At 39.5% G+C, this 23,531-nt stretch overlaps 1 protein-coding gene and 1 long non-coding RNA gene across 12 annotated transcripts in view; one reads left to right on the top strand and one right to left on the bottom strand.

Annotated features, from left to right (window-relative positions):
* Window positions 1-17,246, bottom strand: part of NFIA (nuclear factor I A) — a 349,114-nt gene extending 331,868 nt beyond the window's left edge. For 2 of the 10 annotated variants that reach the window (XM_036387934.2, XM_036387930.2), the window contains exon 1: window positions 16,957-17,246. In XM_036387934.2, the coding sequence (XP_036243827.1) occupies window positions 16,957-17,052 (96 nt within the window). In that variant the 5' untranslated portion in view covers window positions 17,053-17,246. The remainder of the gene's footprint in view (window positions 1-16,956) is intronic. The other 8 variants (XM_036387932.2, XM_036387937.2, XM_036387935.2 and 5 more) reach the window with 6 other exon arrangements.
* LOC118689588 (uncharacterized) lies at window positions 14,406-22,831 on the top strand. Of its 2 annotated transcripts, none has more exons than XR_004980650.1 (2): window positions 14,406-14,672; window positions 16,219-22,831. It is a non-coding gene; the product is annotated as an uncharacterized LOC118689588 (long non-coding RNA). The 2 variants fall into 2 exon arrangements; XR_004980649.1 differs by having other exon boundaries at window positions 16,156-22,831.
* The last annotated feature ends 700 nt before the right edge of the window (window positions 22,832-23,531 follow it).

Here is a 23,531-nt window from a genome sequence, read left to right as displayed (position 1 = left end):
TCATGTCTCCGGAGAGCAAAACAAAACCCCAGCCTGGCACAGGCTGGGAAGGGAGAAAGAGGCAAAGCCCTTTATGCAGAAGGGACAAAATGAGGGGAAAGATCCATTAATTCCACACTGCTGTGGGTGGCATGTTTCTGTTAAGGTGATAAAAGGCTGAAACTGCTGGAGTTGGTAGTTTACCACCTGAGAAAGCATCAGTGTGCCCACAACCCAGACAAGCTGGGGGCAGGATGCTGCAGCCTGCACACACCCAGGGTGTCCCCGAGGTGCCCCATGCTGCGTGGTGGGGATGAATGGGGAGTAAATTGTCCTAAATCAAGGTATTGCTGCTGTTAACCACAGCAGCGGGTTTTGGGTCACAGAGGCTGCAGGTGCTCAACAGAGGCTAAAAACACTTAATATTAACTAAGTGAATGAAGATACAAATTTTTGTTACCGTAGTTGATGATTAAAACTGTTAAATAAAATACATGTATTTTAAAAGTAGATTCTTCAATAGGCAAAAGTAAAAAAAAAAAAAATAGCACAGCCAAAAAGAGAGAATTTGTGCAATTTCAGTTGCTGGAAGAACTGTATTAATTTCCTCCAGCAGAAAGTATTACCACATTTCACTTGTGTTGAAGGGCTTTCCCTCTTGTATGTAAAAGTTTTCAAAGGTGAATACACCTCTTCAGAAATTCAATCTTTGGTTGTGTTTCTTAATTCCTTGAGTGGGAATCAGGAATCCTGCATGTGGTCTGTCCCTGTGTCACAGAACTGATCGAAGCAAGAAATTTCTGTACTTTGAGGTGCCAGATGTGTCCCTCACTGCTCCATCCCAAGCAGAGCTGTTGGAGCAGCGGGTACTGAACAAGGCCAGGAATACAACACTCTGTTGGAGACTGGCTTTACCTGAAAAGAGTGTTTGTTTTTGTGAGATAGAAATCAGAACATTATCTTTCTTCTGGGCTGCCTGGGTTGGGTTCTGAGTCAGAGGGTTTGGGTCACTGGTGCTTTGGGGACTGTCTTGTATCGACACAGTTCAAAGCCAAAAGCCTGGTACTAAATGAGCACCGTATCAGAGACCATCGCTGCCTTTTAGAAAGCAAACAGCACTGGAGGTCAGGCCGAGCACAACCAGGATACAATTGCACCCCATAAAAGTCTCAGAAGGAACAGAGAGATTCCTTTGTGGTGTTTGACTCTCTTTCCCACTCGGATGCGTGGCGGTGTTTGTTTCAGGGCAAAGTTTCGCACCGGCTGGTCGCCGGCAGAGAGGGCGAGCTCTGGGCTCGCAGCTTCTCTCGCAGTCCCTCGAGCAATCTGGCAGCCATGGGGCTGCCACCACCTTTTCTGCGCTGAAAGGTTCGGCTCCAAAAATCTGTGCTACACCTTGTAGCCTAAATTTTGCATACAGAACCCGTTTGCAGGGAAATGCAATCGCAGTAAATAAATAAGTAGCGGGAGCCAAAGCAGCAGCGTGGTGAATCGGCGGAAGAATTTCAAAGAAATTGAAAGAACTTGTGGTGACAAATGTTTCATGTGAGTCTGGTACTGAGATTGTAAGAATTTTGCATGTCTACATCAACTGACTGATAGCAAAGGAGTTTCTAGTCCCCCTCATGGCACACACAAATGTCTGTTAAAGACATAAATATTTAAAAACAACAGCTAGACTAAGAGGGTTAGCTTTCATTTCATCTAATTTGGCAAGCATTAGCTACACCCACCAGAAATCATTTTATTTTGTGTAATTTAATAGCAGATCTATTGTAGCATCGCAGTTTCTGACATGCCGAAACAAATCAATGTGGCCTTTTTTTAAAGCTGAGAATTAATACAGGGCTGTATTTCAAATGTTAGATGGAAATCAATAAAGATGAAAATCTTTCGGTGTTATTCACTTATTTTCATCCTCTGCTGCAAAGTTTATTTGCCTTCCTGCATGCAATACAGAGACTTTGATCCTTGTTCAAATATATCTGATTTTTCACATCCCTCATGTTTGATCTGGTTCTCAGGTGAGAATTATTGGCAGAACTTGTTAGAATTACACCTGCCAATGGCAGCAACATGAAATTATATAAACTGTACTGTGCGTGCCCTTTGGAGTCTTACACAGCAAAATAATATTCCCACAGAAATCAATCTGAGATTTTAATTTATTAAACCCTCTCTCTCTTCCCCCCCACCTTAAAGGGGTAGATGGAGATATGGAGGAAGAAGCAAGATAACATCAAATAAAGCAGGTTTCAAATAGTCACGGATGACCTTCACAATATGCGTTTTGCAATTTTGGGTGGATTAGAGGAAACTAATGATGGCTTTGAAATGAGCTTTTGGATAAAGCTTGGGAAACTTTAATCATTACAAATCCACTACTTAAGAGAACAATTCCATGTAGCACACTGCAGATTTAAAGCATACATGTCTTATTTTCTTTCCTCCTCTCAACAAGCTTATTTTGCTTTCACTTATTCCAGTCTTCTTATAGGAGCCCAGAGACTGTTTTCATTTTCTGCCATGCCTTTAAATTTAAGGGAGTCTATTTTTTTTTTTTTTTTTTGCCTGGTGTTGTCCTTACAGTGCCTTTTGCTTTTAGTTTAGGACTCATAGAGTTAACAGACTGGGAGAGAGAGAGAGAGAGAGAAAAAAAACCCAACCACTTGCATTAAGCCTGAAGCCTGTCACCTTTTCTTGGCAATTACACTGCTAATGGCTGGGTCCCAAGCAAAGTGGCAAAGAATATCTCTTCTCACGTTCCCAACTCACAGTGCATTCCCAAATACCAGATGGTGTTTTTGGAATCCGTTTCACTATGTTTGATATGACAATACTTTTGTATAATGTTAAATTATATATAACTATTTCAAATAGCCGATACCAGAACAAGGCTAGAAAAGGAATATTAGATGCAAGGAGGAAAGAGAGAAACTGAAGACTGAGGGTTTTCATCTCCTGTTGTATCTCGTGTCTCTCAGATTTTTGTGTAATTTGAACAAAAGAGGAAATAAAAGTGGTCCAACAGACGAGCTCTCACAGTGGTACTATACAGAAATGGTGTTGCTTCCTTCCCAGAATTTGGTGTACATCTTAGGCTGCCTGCCAGCTCTACAGGAGGCAAGTGCAAGATCATAAATAGTGCAGGGAAAGCAGGAAAAAAGAAAAGGGGGAAAAAACTCAGTCACTAGTAAAAAAAAGTCCCACCATTTTCCTTACAGATTTTTCCTTGAAATCTCAGAAAAAACAAGTGCCAGAAAGTTCAGGAGAGGTAAACTGGTACATCTCCATTAACCTCAGGGGAGCTGTGCCAGCTGACAGGGGCACTTGGCTCAAGATATTTAAGCTGAAATAACTTGGATCTATGGAACAAGTCATCTATACATCCTGCTGAAGGTGAATCCAATATTGCTTGCCCAGATTAGCAATTCCAGTTTTATATTAACACTGATAGACTTACAGGAGTTGGAAAATACCCACTGGAATCAGGCCTGCAGATTTAGTTGCAATGCAATTCATCATGCCTAGACAGAAGTAGCTCAGTCATTCCTCAGGAGACAGCCAGGACCTCAACTTTAAGAGGGACAAACATTTTCCTTTTGTTGACTACACAACAAACAGTTTCTTAAGAACAGGAAGGAAATGCACTACTGAGGCAAAAAGTATTTGGGATATTCAGAGTCCCGTCAGTCTGACAGTGTTGCCACTTCCATTATCAGAATCCCCTCCTCTAAATACTGGTTAGTTTTATGATTTCTAAACTGAAATTGTTTATTCTAATGTACTCAGGAACTTTGTTTTCTTCCATCCCTGTTTCTGCTCAAGGCACATTTTAACAACCAGCAAGCTTTCAGGATAAACGCTTACCAACAAAAGCACTTCCCAAGTCTAACTGCAACATGAATATTGAAACTCTAAGGACACAACTTCACAAGTAATTTGCCTAGTTGAATCAGTTTTGTTTCTGCATATGCCAGAAACCTGTCCAAGTGAAGGTTTCATTCATATGGCTACACACAAGCAACTCACCACATAAGTACTTACTTTTTACACAACAAAATACTGATTTTTCCCTCTTGATTACTTGTACTGCCAGCATACAGTAAGATTATCAAGCCCTCAAAGGATCATACAGATCCAGTGACTACTACATAATTAACAATAACTTGTAGTAATGCAATTTAAGAGTCTTTTTAATGGGCATAGATGGCAGAATGTATAGCCCATCTTTCTTTGTCATCCTAGAAAAGGGGCCCCATGCGGAGCTGCTGGTTGCTGAGTGATGCTTTGTAGTCTGTACCAGACAGTTGCACAGTACCAGCTGCATTGGCAGGTAGCCGAAGTGCAAAGAGATAGCTGCCAAGCTATGCTATACAAAGGCAGCAGTGCCAGAGAGAAAGGGACCTTTGCATGAAGTCACCTTTGACCCTGAAGCCAGCATGGATCCCATATTCATCAATTCCAGACAATTGCATCTTTCATTCCACCACAAACTATGATTAGAAAGGGCCCGTTTGTGATAGTGATTGTTAGTTTACAGTTCCCAGAGATTGGATTATTTAATCTTTAGTTCTGTTGGCAGCAATATTTTCCCTAACCTTTTGTAGTGGTGTGCCAGTGATAATCTAACATATGTATATAGGGAGATATACACACACATACACAGAGGCACCTCCCTTCCCCATCAAAACGGGGTGAAGAGAGAGACATGCACAGAAAAACCAAAGTACACAAAATTCACTTTGTTTGGCAATCCCTGTGCTAATGTACATTTTGAGAATTCAGCCTGGAAAGTGCAGAGCACTGTGAGTGCAGCAGCATCTCAACTTCTGCCTGCAGACCTGACTTTCCTGCAGTTTTTTCCTCCTCTATGGGAAAGCTTTTGCTTTAGAATATTCGGATTATCAAAGATATTATTTTTGTATTCAACTTGCAAAATTAATTGCAGATTAATTTTTAGAAATTTTTCTACAAGTATTGACCCTTGCAGCACATGCAAAAATAAGTAGTTAAACATTTTAAATGGACTAGTGAGAAAATCACCAATGACAAACAAACCTCAGGGGAGTGGGGGGAGACAGAGCATGGAATAAAAGCAGCAGGGAAGTGTCTAAGCCTTGTTCCTGCCTCTGCTCTCCCATGTGTCCAGCTTTGATTGTGTGAGTCCTATTGAAATCCGTGGCAGAGCTCACAAGGTGCGTGTGCCTGTCAGAATCTCAGTAAATGGGTCTTCAGCAGTGGGATATCCCTATCCCACCCAGACTTCACCCAGCACTTCCTCAAGCAGTAAAACAAGTCACACAATCAACAAGTAGGCCACAAAGATAAAACGCCTGAGATTATAACTCTGAACAGCAATTTTCCATATTGTTTAGCAGAAAAAAAGGGTAAAAATGCCACCAGAGCCAAGTGAAGAATTAACATTTGCAATTGGAAATAGAGAGAAAAGGGAAGGGGAAAAAAAAAAAAGTGAGTCTATAAAACTTTCATGAAAAAATTTTTTGATCTGCTCCTTTGGTCTGATCTCAGAGCTGTTGGCCAAAGGGGAAAAAATCCTTCTACCTGAAGGCTGGCCGTATTGTGCTGCACCTGACTTCTGGCTCACATGCGAGACCGTCTGTTCTTTATTTTCACTCTGTATGAAGCTAATGGAATTTGCAGTTGATTAACCTCAAATCTGGAGTAATGATCCAGCCTGGGACTGCAGCTGGCAATGCTGGGGCTATTTGTACTTCTTAACTGAGTAAGACAGCAACAAGTGTAGTGGCACAAAGGTAAAGATCCCGGGTAGATGGGTGAGTGTCAGGGGTGCCATAAAATGAGGTGGGAACAACGTGACCTGAGAGTGCAGATCCAGTCCCCCCTCCCCACAAAGAGGTCGGAGCACCAACTCTTGGAAAAATTAATCAAAAGATAATACAATATGAAATCTATGGCTACAATTATTCAATTACATTCTACAGAGGACACTCAGACCGCAAGATTTACCCTTCTTGCATAAGGAATCCATGCATTAGAAAAAGGTCATCTGTTAAGGAACAGTTTCTTTAGAAAAATTAGGAGCAGAGGGTCCTAAAAGTTCTCTCATACAACTTCTGTTTGCATGAAAGAAAGCAAAGTCTTTGTTATATTGGCACCTGAAAATAAAATTCAGAGGCTTACACAGTATTGTGTCTATTTATTTGTTCTAATTAATGATTCTGTCTGAAATATGAAAAATCACAGCTGAATCACTGCAGATAAACACCACCAGAAGAGAATTCAAGCATTTTTTTTACTTAATAAATGAATTTCTGTTTTCTCCTTCACAATTGTTCAAAGCTTCAATGAACAGAGTTACAGAAACGCGCACCAAACCTCAAAACTAATTTAGTTTAGCAAGTGCTTCACACATCTTCGTTTACTGAACAATGTTACTTTCAAATCACGACAACATTCTTCCTTCCTCGCCTCATGACTAATACAGTGTTATTCAAGCCACTCCTCTTCAGACACTTCAGATCTTTACAAATCATTTCCCCAGCTTTACCACCTGATTTCTAATTAAAATTAAACGGAGAGAGTTCCTTCCACTGATGCAAATCCTGCAACCCCAGGCCAGTAACAGGCATTACACATTTTTTCTTCCATGGCATCATTTGGAAGAGGAAGTTCTACAAAGAGGTGGGTAAAGCGAGCTGAGATGAGCTGTGCTTGGTCCTGAGCTCTTACACTGCTCATTGGATAAATGTCTTAATGTGGTGTAGTGAAAACAATTTTTCACTCTGAGGAAGATCATTCTTCTCATCCTATACAAGTCTTGTCAAATTAATGACTACTAGTGGACTTTCCTAACACTGCATTACTGTCTGTATTTTATTTATATATCGTGCATGTAAATATACATGTGCACACGCACACACACACGCACTGTGTGTACTATATGTCAACAACTAATCAAAAATTGTTTGCCCACAAGCATATGTGAAAAATTCATCTAAATAATTGTACATTTAATTTTTAATGAAATCCCAGTAATCCACCCAATTTACCAAACTCCTACTTAATGTGAAACAGTGGCATGCACGGAGATGCCTGAGTCTTACGCAGTGTGAGCATTCGTACCACTTCAGGCATCCTCAGTCAAGATTTATTAAAATATTATCTTGATTTGGAGATCACTGCTTTTACTTGTGTGCAGAGTGAAGAAGCATATGCTATATGAGTAACCCATAGTGTTTGGCTTAAAGGCAAAATAAAAGTCAGCAATAAATAAACAGTAAAAAACAGACTGCTGGGAGATGGAAAGACTCACAGTCTTTCCTGTCTTTAGTTCTCTAATTCTACAAACCCTTATATTCACAAATAACTTTTATTTTAAAAAAGGCAAGTACTTAAATTACAGCATCTACAAATATTTTTTAAAACCTATTAATTACCATCTAACACCCTTTCTGAGGTGAGGTTTTTTATTCTATTCCATACAAGGGAATAACGAGACATAAAGGAATTAAAGTGATAATTTTGGCAGACCTGTACAGAAACCAAGGGAAACACATTGCACATCTGCTTGTGAGAACACACATTTAAAGCAGGCACCTGCATTTTTCAGGTGCAAACACCTTCAGCATACAAACAATTCCACACCAAGCTCATGCACACCTGTCCCAGAGCGTGCACCCAGAAAACTTGTTAGAACAAAGGAATCTGCAGCCATGAGCATGTGTATGGGAGTGCAGGTGTTTGGGTACTTCAATCCAGAGTACATGAACAGATGTTTGCATCACATTGAAATTTTCACTATACTCAAAACTCTGCAGCTCTGCTGTTCCACCCTTATCAGTCTGTATTTCTCATATTCCAGAAGGCCTTGTCTCACACTGCTTTTCAGACTACAACTTCCATGTGTTTTGGCTCTAGCCCCTTATCCTGTTGCAAGGGAAAATAAAAGTCCCCAGCCCATCTATCTATCTGTTTTTAGGCAGACAATAACTCACTTTCTGACTAGATAAAACATTTTTTTCATTAGGGCTTTGTGCTCTTCCCTGTCCCTCTGCATTTGACTATTGCAAAGATCTGGGGGTTTATGAAGTATCAGCTCCGTGATCAAGGAGTAGATTCAAAAACTGGGGCAAGTAAGAGAAAGGTGGACTGCACCACTCAGAGATGAGGATAGCTGGTTCCAGGAGGGAGGTTAAGGTGCTGTGACACCACACTTTGTCAAGCTGCAAATGGGAGACACCAGGATGCAGGGCTGTGGGACATGACCAGTGGAGCAGCAGGCTTTTCTGAATCCCTGTGCTGCAGGGGCACACTGTCAGCCTGGTCTTCACATTTTTTCCCCCCTTGTTTTCCTTTTCTCAGTTACCACTGGACAGAGTTTACAGCAAAGCTCCCTAAAACATTCCCTAAAATTCTGTAATGGAGCAGATGCAATCAGAAGTGCTTGCACTGCTGGTCATGGGGACATCTCGTGGAGCTGCCACAGAGCCTTGCTCTGTTCAGCCTTTGCTGCTGTCCTGTGGCTCTTTGGCTTCCTGCTGTGGAGTTGCCTCAGTGCAGAATAGTTTGGGCGAATGAGGAACTGCTCTGCAATTCAAACCCTGCATCTGCATCCAAAGAGAGGAAAATAAACCACAAAGTTTTCTGTGCAGTGGTCTGGTTACTGGACCTGAGCAGTTGGTAGCCCATATGTTACTGAATGGGATTTTAAGTAATGGAAAAGAAACAACTTCAAGGAGAGATTGGAGAAGGTAAAAAACCCAATCCTGTGGTTCACTTTCTCTGCTTAGGTGTGATCTCTTCCTAATGCTAGGGAACATCCTCAGATCACAGCCTCCCCTTCCTTCAGTCTCCTTTACAGAGCTGGTACTGAGCACCCACTCTTGGGTCGATCCTCTTCCTTCTATTCTTTACACTTTCAGCTCTTGACACAAATTTATGTTAGAAATTACCAAAGGTCACTGTTTGCCAAGAGCAAGGCCCTCACCAAAGGTTTCCCACCATTATAAGCCTCTGTCCTCTTCCTACATGCCCTCATACTTTCCTGGAAAGTATTTCTCCCATTTTTCTGTGGAATACTTAGAAAACTTCATTAAGAACAAAAAGAATGGGTGCCCATAGAAAAATAACAAGTTTCAACAACTCTACGTGTCTCCATAATGAAAAAGTTACATCCTAAAATCAGGTGAGACAGTTATAATTTGTAAAAGAAGTTACTATTTTCTTTAAAATTGTTTGAGCATTATTCATTGATTTTTGAACAAGAGGAAAGCCCTTGTGTTTATCAAGTAGTGCCTTATGCTAATTTCATTCCATGCACATGGCAGAAAGAGAGCTGATTTCCTTCAGAAACCAAGGTAAAAGGAGAGGAAGCAACAAGTCCTAATTTGTCTAAACTGTAAGTCCTCATTAGCAGCAGATCATGAGTAAAGTTGAATTTTACTTGTGTTTGCTTATAATCCTTGAAAACTTGTCCCCCATTTGTGCTCTTGTAAAACCCTGGTGATTCACCTTTCAGTCACCGCCCTAAATAATCCATTTAACCCATTCTTCTTAACTTACCCTCTTTCAAATAAAATCACAAAAGAAAATATCTAGTAAAAAACCCTGGCAAGGAGAAGTGCACATGCAAGTTGTCTCTATTTGTTCCTGAAAGTAAATACAAATATTGACTGAATGATCAAATGAGGCAGATTTTTTTCTTTTCTTATTGAACACAAAAGGTTAACTTGGGTCACTTTGGAATACTCTTTATATTCTCTTGACATAAACCAATAAGACATGCTCTACTTTCCATTTTCTTTACCAGTATATTTCCATGCGGAATCAGTTTCAGACTAATTGAATTCCGGATTTAAAAAAAAAAAAATTGTGGAAAAACTCCCCTTTAATTTACTCACAGACACTCAGTTATGGAAATACCCTGTCAGTGACCATGTACACCCTGTGCCTTTTGAGTTAGTTGTGTTTAAAGCAGAAAGGCCTATTTGAGAGCACTGTTTGTGCTCTTAATTTCCACACTGCTCCTATTGACAACCTCAATCCGTGTGTGCGACTCCAATTGGGTTGTGAAATTAATATGGCTGTTTGCGTACATCAAGGGCAACCTGCACTCCTTTGAAAGCAAGGGCATTGCAATTATGGGTAGTAAGAGCCTACAAGCTTATAGTGCCATCTGTACTATCCAACACTTCCACCCATCCCTACTTGTATTGCTAACTTTGTGTTTCACAGCCTCTGAAAAAAAAAACAAACCACCAAAGAACAACAGATACGCTTATACAGGCAAAATATTTTGAATCTCACTCCACTAGTCAACACATCTATTTAATCTGTTCTAATGATTTTTATCTTACTGAGAATTACTCTTCATTAATCTCCTCTATGGAAAATAGATCCAGAGATCTCCATTGCAGTGAATGTAAGGGCTAAAACCTCTGTGTAAAAGAGCTACTGCAGGTTTGTGCAGCACCTGATCCTCACGGAGACTGGCTTCTCCTGCTCCAAGATCAGTTGAATTTCTTGGGAGTACGGCAGGGCCTCTGCTGTTTGTGGGTGAATAGAGTATGAGTGTATTTCATGTGCAAAGTGTGTGTTTGAACACATACAAAGTCAAGCACCCGAAATGAGCTCTGTAATTATTACCTGCAGCACTTGAGAAAGAGGTTCCTAGTGACACTAATGGAAATAACAAAGATATTATCAGTTCAAACCATGCTGTTATGTACCAGAATATTTGTCTTCAAATGTCAATAAAGAAACAACTCTATTCATCCTAAAATAATCTTTAAATATTAGTCAGTGTGAGTGACCACATCTGAGGGAGAGGGATGCTTCAAGCAGCACAGTGAGATTCTTTTCACTCTGGGATTAAAGCATGGGAACCTTTTAATAACCCAAAAATGTTACCTTTTTCTCTCATATGGAGTTAAGGAAAGCAAATGCCTATTTCCTTATTTATAAAAAGTTTCAGATTGTTTGTATGGAAACTACAGGGACCTTTGCAGCAAAAAGTTTCAGAATATTCTTCTATTTTCATCTCTATTTCCACTATACTCCCGATATAGTGAGGGACTTGCCAAAAGTATAAAGGCCAGACTGCCAGAAACAATCACAAGCATCCCAATACATTGAAAGATCCAGTGCTGGTGTTTAAACTGGAGTACATGATTAGGTTCAAATTGAGATGTTAGATCTTTCAGGTAGTGTCTATTTTCTCTGGTTTTAAACACAGTTTTGACAGCTTCTGATCTCAGTTCAGTGTGTAAGATTAAATGATGGTGAGTGGTAGCACAGAGACCCCTCAGGTATAGCTCAGACTGAGCTTGGAAGTTCTCCTGTTCATCCTTCACCACACAGACCCTCCACATCATGCTGTGACAGTCTTTCCCAGGTATCACAACGATTTCACAACCAGGGGCATGATGAGCTCTGGAAATCAGACATGGGGATCACTAGCAAGAATGAGCTGGCCCTTAAGGGGACAAAGCTGTGCCCTTCCTCCTGGTGACACAAATACCTACACAAGGTCCTCCTCCCAGCCAACGCCGAGCGAGGATGTCGCGTCTCCAGCTCCTGGCTCAGTGGGCAGCACTGGGAGCCCAGACAAAGTTTTTTTGGATAAACAGGCTTTTCTCTCCAGCCTTTCCTCAAACTGTCCCACAGCTACACCATTGTGTCACAACAGATGTGGAAGTTTCCAAAGGGGAGGAGGGTTGAACAAGGGTTAACATGGTGCATTCTCCTCTTACTAAAATGATGTCATTTCCCTCCCCCTCCCCGAAAGTATCTGTTGCTTGGTTGTTTACATACTGAATTTAAAATCTATATTATAGACCTGCGTGACTTAAAATTGAATGAATTCTCATACCTGAAGACATTTGTACAAATTTAATTTAAACTTCCAGTGCTTCGCTGTTATTAAAAATATTTGGTTTTACCTGCAAATTGCCCATTTTCCCCATTTTCTGTACTTTCTCCACAAAAATAGACTAAGAAAACGGAAGTACTGATACACTGTAGAAATTGTCCCAATGAGTTTATAATCCAGTGTGAGTTACACAGCACTGATAAGTAAAGGAAGTTCAACCAGACAGTTTAATCCTCCAATTTCCTGTCTTCTAATCAGCCACTGACTCCTCTGGCTTTAAATTAGAAACATTCATGGCAATATTCAGGACAGGTGAAGGAAAAAAGAGTAGCAAACAACTAAGATAAATACTTGTAAGCAAGAGGAGGCCACTTATAGAAAATGAATACAATATAAAGTATGTATAATGATGCACTGAAGTGTTTAAGCTATACAGAGAATTTAGCAACTCTGATAGAGAAGGAATAATTTTATTAAAAATATTTATACAGCAGCAGAGCAGCGTATGAACATACAAGAGTTACTGTATAAAACAAAGGAAATCCATGCTGCAATGGTACACTGTTCACACTTTGTTATTTTTATAGGGGCAGGAGCAGGATAATTATTGCTACATGTAGGCCTTTTGATATACCATAAATCATAAGTAAGAAGCACAAATCAGCAAAGCCACGGACAGTTCAACAGCATGTGGGGATTACCATGATAAACTTGGACTGAAAGTGCGTATAGATATGCTCAGTGATTTAAACAAAAAATACTTTTTTCGAGTATTTTGGCAGTGCCAATTATCTTTCCATATGATGAAATTGAATATTTATTAGATGCGCCGTCATTTTTATTTTTATTTGCAATGATATTTATAGTGAGGATTCTATTAATTCTTAATTGATGGAAATGCTAGCAACATTTTGACATTTTCATATTTTTTTAAATTGCATTAATTACCTGAATAATTCCAGTTATTCCTCTGAATAAACAAAGGTGTGGAAGAAAAGTAGTCACCAAAAGCTTCAGTGAAAAAATGATGTTAAGAACCTTTAAAGTAACTAAATTACCATTTTAAGTCTAGGTTGACTATTTTTAATAAATTCTGGTTTCACTCATGGCTTCAATAGAAAATAAAGACATTCACACTGAACTGTGGATTGAGAGTGGGATAGTAAAATTAGAAAATAATTATTTTGGAAATGACTGGAAGATCTGCTTTAACTGTCGCATTCAATAACAGCAGTTTGCTCATACATGGAGTCATTTGAAATGGCTTCTTATTTATTAATGAGGCTTTTTTTTCCCGTCAGATGTTTCACAAAGAGCGCAGTTTGGGGGTTTGAAACTGTTTGGACGGAGATAACTCAAATTATGGGCCCAGGTTGGAACTCAGTTGCTCAGGTGAGCGAACCTGGAGTCGCTCCACTCCTCCCAACGCAGCCACTTCAGGCTGGTGGCAGTGTAAACCTTGTGCAGAATTTGGCCCAATTTGGGGTATTTAGTTTTGTTTTGGCATGGAGGATTTTCCCTCCAGTATATACCTTTGCTACACATCTATTTCAATAACCCCATGCAAAGGAATTTTGCAGACAATCCCTTATTAAACATATTATGGTCACATCATACTGGCTTGCTAGAACAAATAATTAAAAAAAATAATCAGCTTGAAATAAATGTTTATAAAAGTAGCACAGCTGCACATATTTGTTACAAATGCAAGACAGAGTACTGAAACTTTTCTATGACTAACCCTTTAGTGTCTATTTGACAGCAGAAAATTTCAATTGAAAGTGCCAATGAAAACAAAATAATGATCATTTTTCCAACAAATTCACCTCGTATCTTCAGGGTCCTATATTGGTTAAATTATTTGCTATTTTATATATATTTTAAAAGTAAATATAGCTCCTTCTCACACAAATTTACAGCATTTGGGGGAAATTTTGTGCTAAAATGTCACATTACAATATAGACAGAATAATAACTGTTTCTGCATTTACTTGATTAAAGCATAAAAAAGTAGATTAGGTGTTAGAGTGCCTTAAAACAGTGGAGACAAATGCAATTATTACTGAAATGTACAAATCCTGCAGCTTCTACTGAAATAGTTTGAAACATTTACAACTGTCTACAAGAAAGAGAAATAACATTTTTTCTTTTACTTTGACCTCTTCCTGTTTTGGCAAGTAAGATAAAATATATTAGCCATTCCATCAGATGGCTGGGGAGAAAAACTTGCTGTGATGAGGAAAAACGAATTAAAGGAGCATTAATAAAGATTATCTATGAAAGAAAATAAGGTCAAAATTAGAACTCTGCATTTTAAAGCCACCTTTCAAAATTGCAAGCTGCTTTGCCCAATGCTAAAATCCATTCATTTTACTAATCATGCAATCAACCAATCTCCATTATCTCCAGAGCTGGCTATAAACATGCTATAGACTGGGGTGAAAGAGGGAGAGTGTGAGGTTGAGAGACAGAGAGAGGGAAAGAAAGAAAGAGAGAGAGATTACTATACCCAGCCTTTTATAAAGCCGTTTCTTTCATTATAACAGGTCTTTTCATCCCAGTGACACAGAACCTTTAAATTTGGGCATAATGCTCCAGTACAGTACAGAGCTATAGCTTCAAATGGATTTAGAACCTGATCCAGAAAAAAACCAAACTCCCTTGCCTGACACACAAATTGTTTACGATTCATTAAAAAGCAAAATTGCATATCCCAGTGCTGGCAGCTGAGTCCATATGGGTGCAAGGGGTATTCACTCATCTCTTTGTATGCTGGCAGTACCAAACCGAAGTTTAGCACTGTGCAGCTGAGATTTTGTGCAGCCAGACGATGCATGAGGTAATTTTCAAAGCTTTATTTGTCTTTAAAACATTAAAATCTGCTCTCTAGCTTACTTTTGATGAAAAGAATGTGGCAAATGGGATGAGGTTTGGGGGGGGGGGTAAAAAAATCTATTTTTGTTGTGTGTCTTAGATTCATTATGTATGAAAAACTGCTTATTACTCCATCAATAATTGAAACTTTGTACGAAAATTATTTGCAATTAACACATCTATTGTAAAGATCTTGAATTATTCACTTCAGCTAAAAATAACATCTCTTATCTACCACAACTTCTACAAAAAAAAGGCTATTTAAGTGATTTTTTTTTCTGCTAGAAAATAAATGGTGTGACGTTCAAGTTTAAGGAGAACTTTCTGCAATGTTTAATCTAAACAACAGCATGTGTGGTTATAAAACTGTTTATTTTCAGGCAAGTGCATTACTAAATGTTTCCAGGATTTTTACATATTATATTCACAGCACTAAAACATCTGTGAAATAGATGTGACTGAAATGAAACTTCCTTGGACACTTTCTCTAGAGTGCTAATAACTGCCTAGTAACATTTGAGGATACTTATTAAATAATAAACACGGACGTACCTCATCATAAAAGCAGCCGATAGACAATAAAAGAGGAGTGGTAATAAAATATACAAATGGCTTGGAATAAGGCAAAATCACAGCATGATATAAATCTTGTGGCTAAAACAGGTACTTGAAAAACTTTGCTTTGAAAACGATAAGTAAAAATCAATAGCCTTATTTACAGGGGTTTAACAAGCTAAAAAAAAGTCACATGAATAATCAACAGTTTATGTGCATGCAAATACCCCTTCCCCCTCCAACTTCTCCTGGCAGAAAGTCTAATTGGAAAATCAGTACTATAAGTAAAGTGGTTAGCCTTCCCTATTCCCATTAACCAAACACTGCATGTTACATTTCACTGGCAACCGCTGGCAAACCTCTAATAGACGCTTAAAAAATTAAGAGTTTAGACAAAAAAACCCCCAAAACGGAAAACTCCGAGCCCAAACACCTTTAAATATAAGCCACATGATATACACAATGGCTACCACCAAGCTGCAGAATAAAAACCTTCCGGATCTCACTTTTAAAAGTCTTTCAAGTCCTCTGAGGTCTTAAACTTTCCAAATGATACCAAAATTGGTCCGGGGCGGCAAGGGGGAGGGAAAGCCCCCGACTTGTTTCAGCGTATCATACAATGAAAGTGATCATGCCTTGTTTTGTAATTCCACTCGCCAGTCCTTTTTTAACTGATATCTATGTGAAATGAGCTGAGGTTCACGGTCCAGTTAGGAGCGGATAATACATTCATTGTCCTGGCAGCAAACTTTTCCTCTCACTGGAAGAATTCACGCTTGCCACAAGAATAATAATTACAGAAAACTAAAAATGCGCTGCTAACGAATTAATCCCTAACGGACAACACGCTAACGAGGGCAGTAATGATTTGAGGACTCTCTTCCTCGCAACAGGACTTGCATCTTCTGCTACAATGGGCTATTGTGCATCCTCCTAACTCACTATACCTCTTATAGATTCAAGATGTCAAAGGTTGTCTGGCCCGGCTGACCATGACATGCTAGTTAACTCGTTCTACGGAGCACGTTGGGACTTTATTGAAACTTTAATTGTGCCCAAAAGCAGCTAGAGCCAGACTATGTGGGATCTGTAACACATGGCTCCAGGTCAGCACAGCCCGGGAACCTGTTCTAACGCAAACAAGCGGAGGGAAAAGTTAGACCGGGGTCTCGGATGAACGGCAGCACCTCGCAAACTGCGCTCCTCTCACACGTGATGATTTTACACCACGCCACGACCGCACCGTTCCAGGCTTTTACAGGGATCGACTTGCTTTGTAACGGACTGAACTTTCCACCTTCCCTTTTTACAAAATACTGCATGGTGAAAAATGCACGCGCACACGGACGCTGGAAAGCAGCAGATAAAATAAAACAAACTGAGCGTTAGGCAGCCGACTGAGACAAGTTACTCTGCACAACAAGGCTTTTTCAAACTACTTCTTTGCATACTTTTTTTTTTTTTCCCTTAAGGAGAATTGAAAAAGCTTCCCTCTGGAAACTGTAGTGCACATTAACAGTCTCCTGTTACACAGGGGAAAGCACACAAGTGGGACAAGTGTGAGGCTGCTCTACTGAAGAGTGTGAAAAAAATCAAATGTTAATTTGATAAATGTGAGGTCTGGGACATTTTGTCAAAGAGGGAGGGAAAGTAGAAAAGGGAGAAAAAAAAAAGCAGCCCTGCTGCCAACTCACCATCCACCAAGTTCTGGCCGAGATGTCGTAGCAGAGCTGCCATTTGATGGAGCCGTCGGAGGTTTTCCCTGCCATTATGCTGTCAGCAAGCTTCATCTGATGCTAACTCACGGGAGATAAGACACCTAATTGAGAAAACATTTGCACTGGCATGTTGGGCAACATGTAGCCCGGTCCATACCATATGGAATCATGGGTAAAAAAAAAAAATCTCCTTGACAATGAACCAATCTCTCACAGACCCAGTGGCAAGGTGAAGTGGAGATGAAAAGTCATCTGCTCCTAGCACTGTCTTCTCCTCTCTCTCTCTCTCTCTCTCTCTCCCTCTCTCCCCCCCTCTCACTCACCCTTTTTTTTTTTTAAATAAGAACCCACTGCTCAACATCAAAGAGAGGCGGTCAAAATTAGGGCTTCATCACTCAGATGATTTTGGTCTGCAAGGTTTTTCTTTCCTCTTTTTTATTTTTTAAGAAGAATAAAGAGATTTAATAGGACAAAGGCAGGTAGTGGACTGTGGAGGGAGATCGCCACAGGCTATTAGCCTAAAATTTCTGCTTGACAGATGGAACTGCTTAGAGACTATCATGCAATGTTTTGGGTGTTTTTTTTTTTAAAGACTTTCAGTCTGATTCAGTATCTGTTTATCGCAGCTACTTTTCTCATGTACGTGACTGGGGGGGGGAAAGACTGAGCAAAAAAAGAAAAAAGATTGCGTCTTTCTTTCATAATTGTGCATATAATAATATAAGCAGTGAAAGGCAAAACAAAAGTATAAACTGTCCAAGTTAATTTCTCGGTCAAGTGATAGATCCTTTTTGAAGGAATCAAATGATCTTTCATGGTTTTTTGAGACACTCAAGTTCTGACTATTTATTGCTTCTCGATTTTAGATATTAAATCATGTTGTTTAAATGAATGACTTTTCATATGAAGGTTCAAAGTGCCCTCTAAGAATGGAACAATTCCCTTTCAATATGTTTGTAAAATATAATTTTGCTACAACATTTTTTTAAATGTAGTTTTTAATGTTACATTTCTTATTCCCATCAGGTGACATCTGCCAAACTCACAGAGGTTTGTTTCTCCCTCCTGCAAAACTTCTCTGCCACACTCAAAATTTATGTGAGGAATTGACAGATAACTTGGGAAAAGACAGCCCCAAAACAAACTGCTTTGAAAAGTTATGAAATCATGTTATTGTCTGATATTAAAATTTTTTCCTGCCTAGCAAAGCCAGAGATAATCATAGGTTTTCTCATCTCATTTTCCCCACTTCTCCTGGTGCACTGTAAACCCAACTGAAGTACTACTTTTGTGACAGCTGACTATTAAGCAGGCAGTGAATGCTTTCCATTTAAATCACCCCGCTGTGTCACACGGAGCGACGGTTGCTCGGCTGTGACCACCGCAGTCCCTGACAGGGCACTCCAGCCTATACAGTAGAGCCTTTCCTCAAGTGCTCGAAAAAATGAACTTCTGAACTGGCAAACACACTCTTGCCAGGAATATTTCTTGGGGCTGTGGAGCTATGGCTGATACAATTAGCTCACTCAGAAACAGCTACACTCTGCAAATCTTTTTTGTGATTTAGACACAAGAGGAAAATGTGTTAAAAACATCCACTCGATTTTAAACAATATTCGTTTCTGTTTGTATCAGCAAGAGGAGCTCGTGGGTGCACAATTCTTGTTTGGATTATTTTGTGTATCAACTGTTGTTTAACTATTTGGCTACAGCAAAATTGTAATTCTGGGCTGCACAGATTACAGAACTGCCATTCAGTACAGAACAAAACTAACTTTTATTGAGCTTCAATAATGCCCTTGCATTTCTGTGATGTGCGAGATGATAAGCAAATGATTTAGTTTAAGCACGAACTGCTAATATAATATGCAGGGGTTTGGGGTTTTTTTGCCCCAAATCTTACAATCTGTTTGGACTAAACATCAGTGAATGATCTATGCTACTACAGCATCCCAGTTTGCACTTTTAGCTCCAGATAGCCGGTACAATCCCACTGCTATTTACAGAAAAGGGTCTGACTAGCATAGGAAGTGTTAAGTTTTATTTTGAGTCCAGAAAAAAAAAATGGACACTGTGCCAGGAACTGTCCTTGCTCTGGCTAGCCAAAGTATTTATTGTCTTCTGTTACTGCAGGTTTGCTAACACTACCTGTCCTTTCAGTCTCCCTGCTTATTGGGAAAAAAACCTCCCTCTCCAAATAGTCACACAAAATATAAAGTAAAACTCTTAGTAACAATCAGCCCTTGAATTGGTGTCAGATTCGATTTTCTGCTGCTCTCTCTGCTCCTATCTCTCAAACCCATCATCTTACCCGCCCTACTTATTATTTATTTAGTATTTCCTACCCAGTTGTGCTGCATGTCATTCCAGGCAAGTTCTGATAAATCTGTATTCTATATGTGTTTTTAGCACCTGGTGTATCTACTGACAAACTTTCTCTGGATTGCTGTATTAACCACTTCCTATACCAACATATGATTTTACCTCCCAATATTAATTGTAAACACACCAACTAAATATTTTTTTTAGAACATACACTTTTGAGATTATGAATGACAGAAGCATGAAACCATTTCCTTCCTGACAGTGGAGTGGTTATGTGCAAAGAAATGAGGAGTGCTGTTGGTTAACAGTGTTTTAAATTCAGAACAATTAGGTGCAGTTAACTTTGCCATTGTTCTTTCTGATGCTGGGGATGGTGGGTTCTTACCCGTGGAGCAATTACTCCTTTCATAAGCGGCTGTTGTTAATAGCATTAAAACAAGATTAAATACAACATGTTAAATATTGCAATTATTGTGGAAAATAAAATTATTTGGTGAGCATAATGGGGAGCAAATCAAGCATTTAACATGATCCAGGAAATGCTACTCCAAACAATTGCATTTGTTTTATGCAATTTTTCCCCTTTGATTGCTGACAGATGCCGTTTTGGAAACAAACATCTAAGTAGTTTTCCTTCAATCAGGAAAAAAACCACACACCAGAAAATGGCTACATGTTTTGAATTTAACTCTTGTCAATCAGCATTCTGCACAACACTCCCTGTGAATAGTACTGGGACAAAACGATGCCTTCCAAAGACTAATAAGCAACAAAGATATTTGCTTCTAAATCAGATCTGTTCCAAAGGAAGAAAAAGCCGTCGTGTGACATCAACATTTGTGCAGATACAGCTGCAAAATAAAAATGCTTGCAATATAGAGTGGTATTTCAAGTTGGAAATAAGTTAGGTGTGTATGTTGTGGACTACAGGAGATTTGTCTTCTGACAGCTTTAGGCCTCAAGCAATGGATTGAAGCTCTTGTGGCCAACTACCCACAAATAATTTGCTCAATTGTTGAGCAGAGTTACCTGCTGCAGCTCATACAGCACGAGCAGGCCCCTCTATCTTCCCTTAGCCACAAGTTTGAATGAGGATATTGTTGTTCCTATCAAGTGCATGGAAACAGGAAAGAACACTAAAAAAAGGCTAATAAAGTATATTGATTCAGATGACTGTATCAAGCTGGCATTTTACAGTCTACTGGAAACCGAATGCATGAGAGCATTAGAAATGTTGGCATAGTGGGTGGTTTCTCCAAATGTTGGCTTCTACTGTTCACATCGGTAAAAGAAACGCGGTAGAACTGCGGGCAGCTCCCAGTGCCAGACACATCTTTAGGATCTCAGACCTCGTTATTAGATTATGTATTACTTGCATTGTACCCATTGCCCATTAACCCTCTCTTTGTTCCCTTTGCCTCCTATTTCTCCAGTTGCAGTTGCTCAGGACCTTTTCAGCTCATTGCACCAGTGTGATTTAGATCTGTTCCTAATTTTGGAGGCATTTTCCTTGGGAAGCCTCAACTTCGATGAGTTACGAGGAGGATTTCCTTATCTCAAACAGTGACAATTAGTTCAAGAGCCACGTGAGAGCAGGCAGTTGATTTTTGGGCAGCCTCTGAACTGATGCAAAGTTGCTGACAACGAGTGTGCTCTAGCTTTTGGAAATCCTATAATCCTGGCTTCAATCAAGAGGATCTGCTGTTGCTGAAGGCGTAAACAAGGAGAGAAGCAGCATGTGACCACTGCTGCTGCACCTTCAAGGACTCCTGAGCCAAAAGGAGTGCAATGATAAAGCTTCTACTGGTTGCTTAATGTTACACACACATTTTGGATGCTCTTCCTGAACCCAGGGAAAGTAGTCCTTTGCCCTCTGCAGGAAAAGTTGGGTTTGGACTCTGCATTTCCCCCTGTAGCTCTGTTGTGTGTGTTTCTCCCTACTCCCCTCTCACTCCTCTGATTTTCTTCCTACCATCTGTATTCCCCTTTTCCCTCATCTGAAACAAGCATCAAGATCTTGTTTCTGACAGAACGGTCTGTCAATATGGAAACACACTGACATCACAGACAGTGCTGTGACTTCATGTCTGAAAGAAACAGGAGGAACAGATGAAAGGACTGAAGGCGAAGGAATGACACATACAAACATTTTTAAAAAATAAGTAGAAATTCTTCTCTATCTACCCAAAATGCAAAGGAACATAAACCAGATTTATTTTTAAGTCTAAATATAACCAACTATTTCTTAATCTGTGACCATAACTCAGTACAACATTTCAACATGCTCTTCACCCATGAGAGGTCCCTGTCCCCCAGGAGCACACACTTTGCTGACTCAAGGCCTGTGTCACAGCCAACATGATCTCAAGAAGGACTGAGCAGGGTCTTAAAAAAAGCCAATATCAAGCATGTATTGAGAGAAGCCTTTAGAGGGAAAGGAGGAATCCTGCCCTGGACTAATCCGTATCATCTAAGCAAATGCAAATTCATAGAATTTGAAATGAAAGTATTCTTTGAAATCACAAAGTCAGTTTGGATGCAGCTGGATCAAAGGTATCATTGCCTCAGTGGGGTGGGGATACAAAACATACACAGAAAATACTGTGTGTACAGGGGTGGAATACCTTCTATGATTTTTTCTCCTTAGAATTAATGTTAACAAAAGGGCCTAACCACTATTTCTATTACTAGCACAGTTTGTTTTTTCTTTTGTAGAAGAATTTGGGAGGGGTTAAAAGCCCCACAATTCCTTTACTATTTGCATTATGTATTTTGGGTTCCAGCATTAGAGGGCATGCAGAAGATACTGCCATCTCCAGAGCCACTGCAACCCCTTAATAAGGAGATTCATAACTAGTAGGAGAGGAGCTCAAGAAAACTAAAAGGTTAATATATTCTAACTAGATGTTGGGTATAGAATGTCAGATCTGTCAAATTTCATTACAGTTTGGTGCTCAATGAAAAAGATTTGATTTCTTTTGCCACTGTCCTACTATGTTCAAGTCACACAGTGCCAGCAGCAACCAGCCAACGACCACAGGCTGGCACTGAGCGGGCCCGAGTGGGAAGCCAGCCGCAAGGACCATCTGTTTCCGATTTCTAGCGAAGCCAAGATGTGCAGTGAAGTGCATTCCATTCACCCAGCCAGCCTTCTCCCTGCTCAAGTTATTAGTGTTACAAGTGAAATTATCTTTTCCAAACAGCGGGGGAGCTATAATCCTTATGGAACAAGGCTTTAAAAAAAGGGAGAAAAAGAGGAGGGGAAAAAAAGAGAAAAAAATTAAAAGGACAGAAAAAAGGCCCCCCAACACTCCCCCCTCTTCAAACATCTTTTGTCAAAGTTGTCGATGACACTGTTTGTAAATTTAATTGCCATGTTCACGGGTTTTATAATTTTAAAGGATGTTTTATTAAGAACTATATTCTCTTAGGGAAGAATGTGTATGTCAGTTCATGGGCTCTAATGAAATAAACCATTCAAATATATTTAGAGGGTTATTTATGAATAAAGTTAAAAATGACAAGATGAATGCTCATTTAAGTCTCTCTAACATGAAGTGCCTTGAAAAACATCATAGGTTTAGAAGTATAATTTAAAGTGCGAATGCATAAACAGCGCTAATTACATGCTACTTACATTGTTTCAATATGTAATGCATATGTTTAACCTCGCAGAGGAAGGATTGGTCTTGGCACAGCAATCGTGGGGATTTAAGGGTATGCTAAACTGATAACTGTAGAATGAGCTCTGACACAGGATATTGGTCTCCTACTGTTACCTAAATGCCAGGTGAAACCAAAGGATTTATAGGAGGGCGGGTGAAAAGGGGGAGGGGGAAAGAAAAAAAAAAGGCTACACAATGAGGTGAAACTGAGAAGTTTATTTTCAAAGGGGGAAACATTTATCCTTTGACACCATTCCATTCCGGTGACTTTATTTCTAATATACCATGAGATTAATGATGTGGCTACTGTCACTGTGTCTGATGAACACTGGCAGAGCTGTGGAACAGTTGCTCCCCCTACTATTATTGGACATATTTGTAAATTGGCATCTATATGATGAACTCATTCCTTGTGCCAGCCAATTGGAAAAAATCTTATTCAGGAGGACAGAGTTTTTATTTTCCTATTTAATTCTATATGATAGCCAGTTGGTTTAAGATTGGCTGATAGAATTTTTTAAAAATTAACAATGTTTGATATTTTTCATGTCATATGATAAT

This window comes from Molothrus ater, chromosome 9, assembly GCF_012460135.2.
Source record: "Molothrus ater isolate BHLD 08-10-18 breed brown headed cowbird chromosome 9, BPBGC_Mater_1.1, whole genome shotgun sequence".
Lineage (NCBI taxonomy): Eukaryota > Metazoa > Chordata > Aves > Passeriformes > Icteridae > Molothrus > Molothrus ater.
Note: the sequence above shows the minus strand (reverse complement) of the source record. Positions and strands in the feature narration are given on the sequence as shown.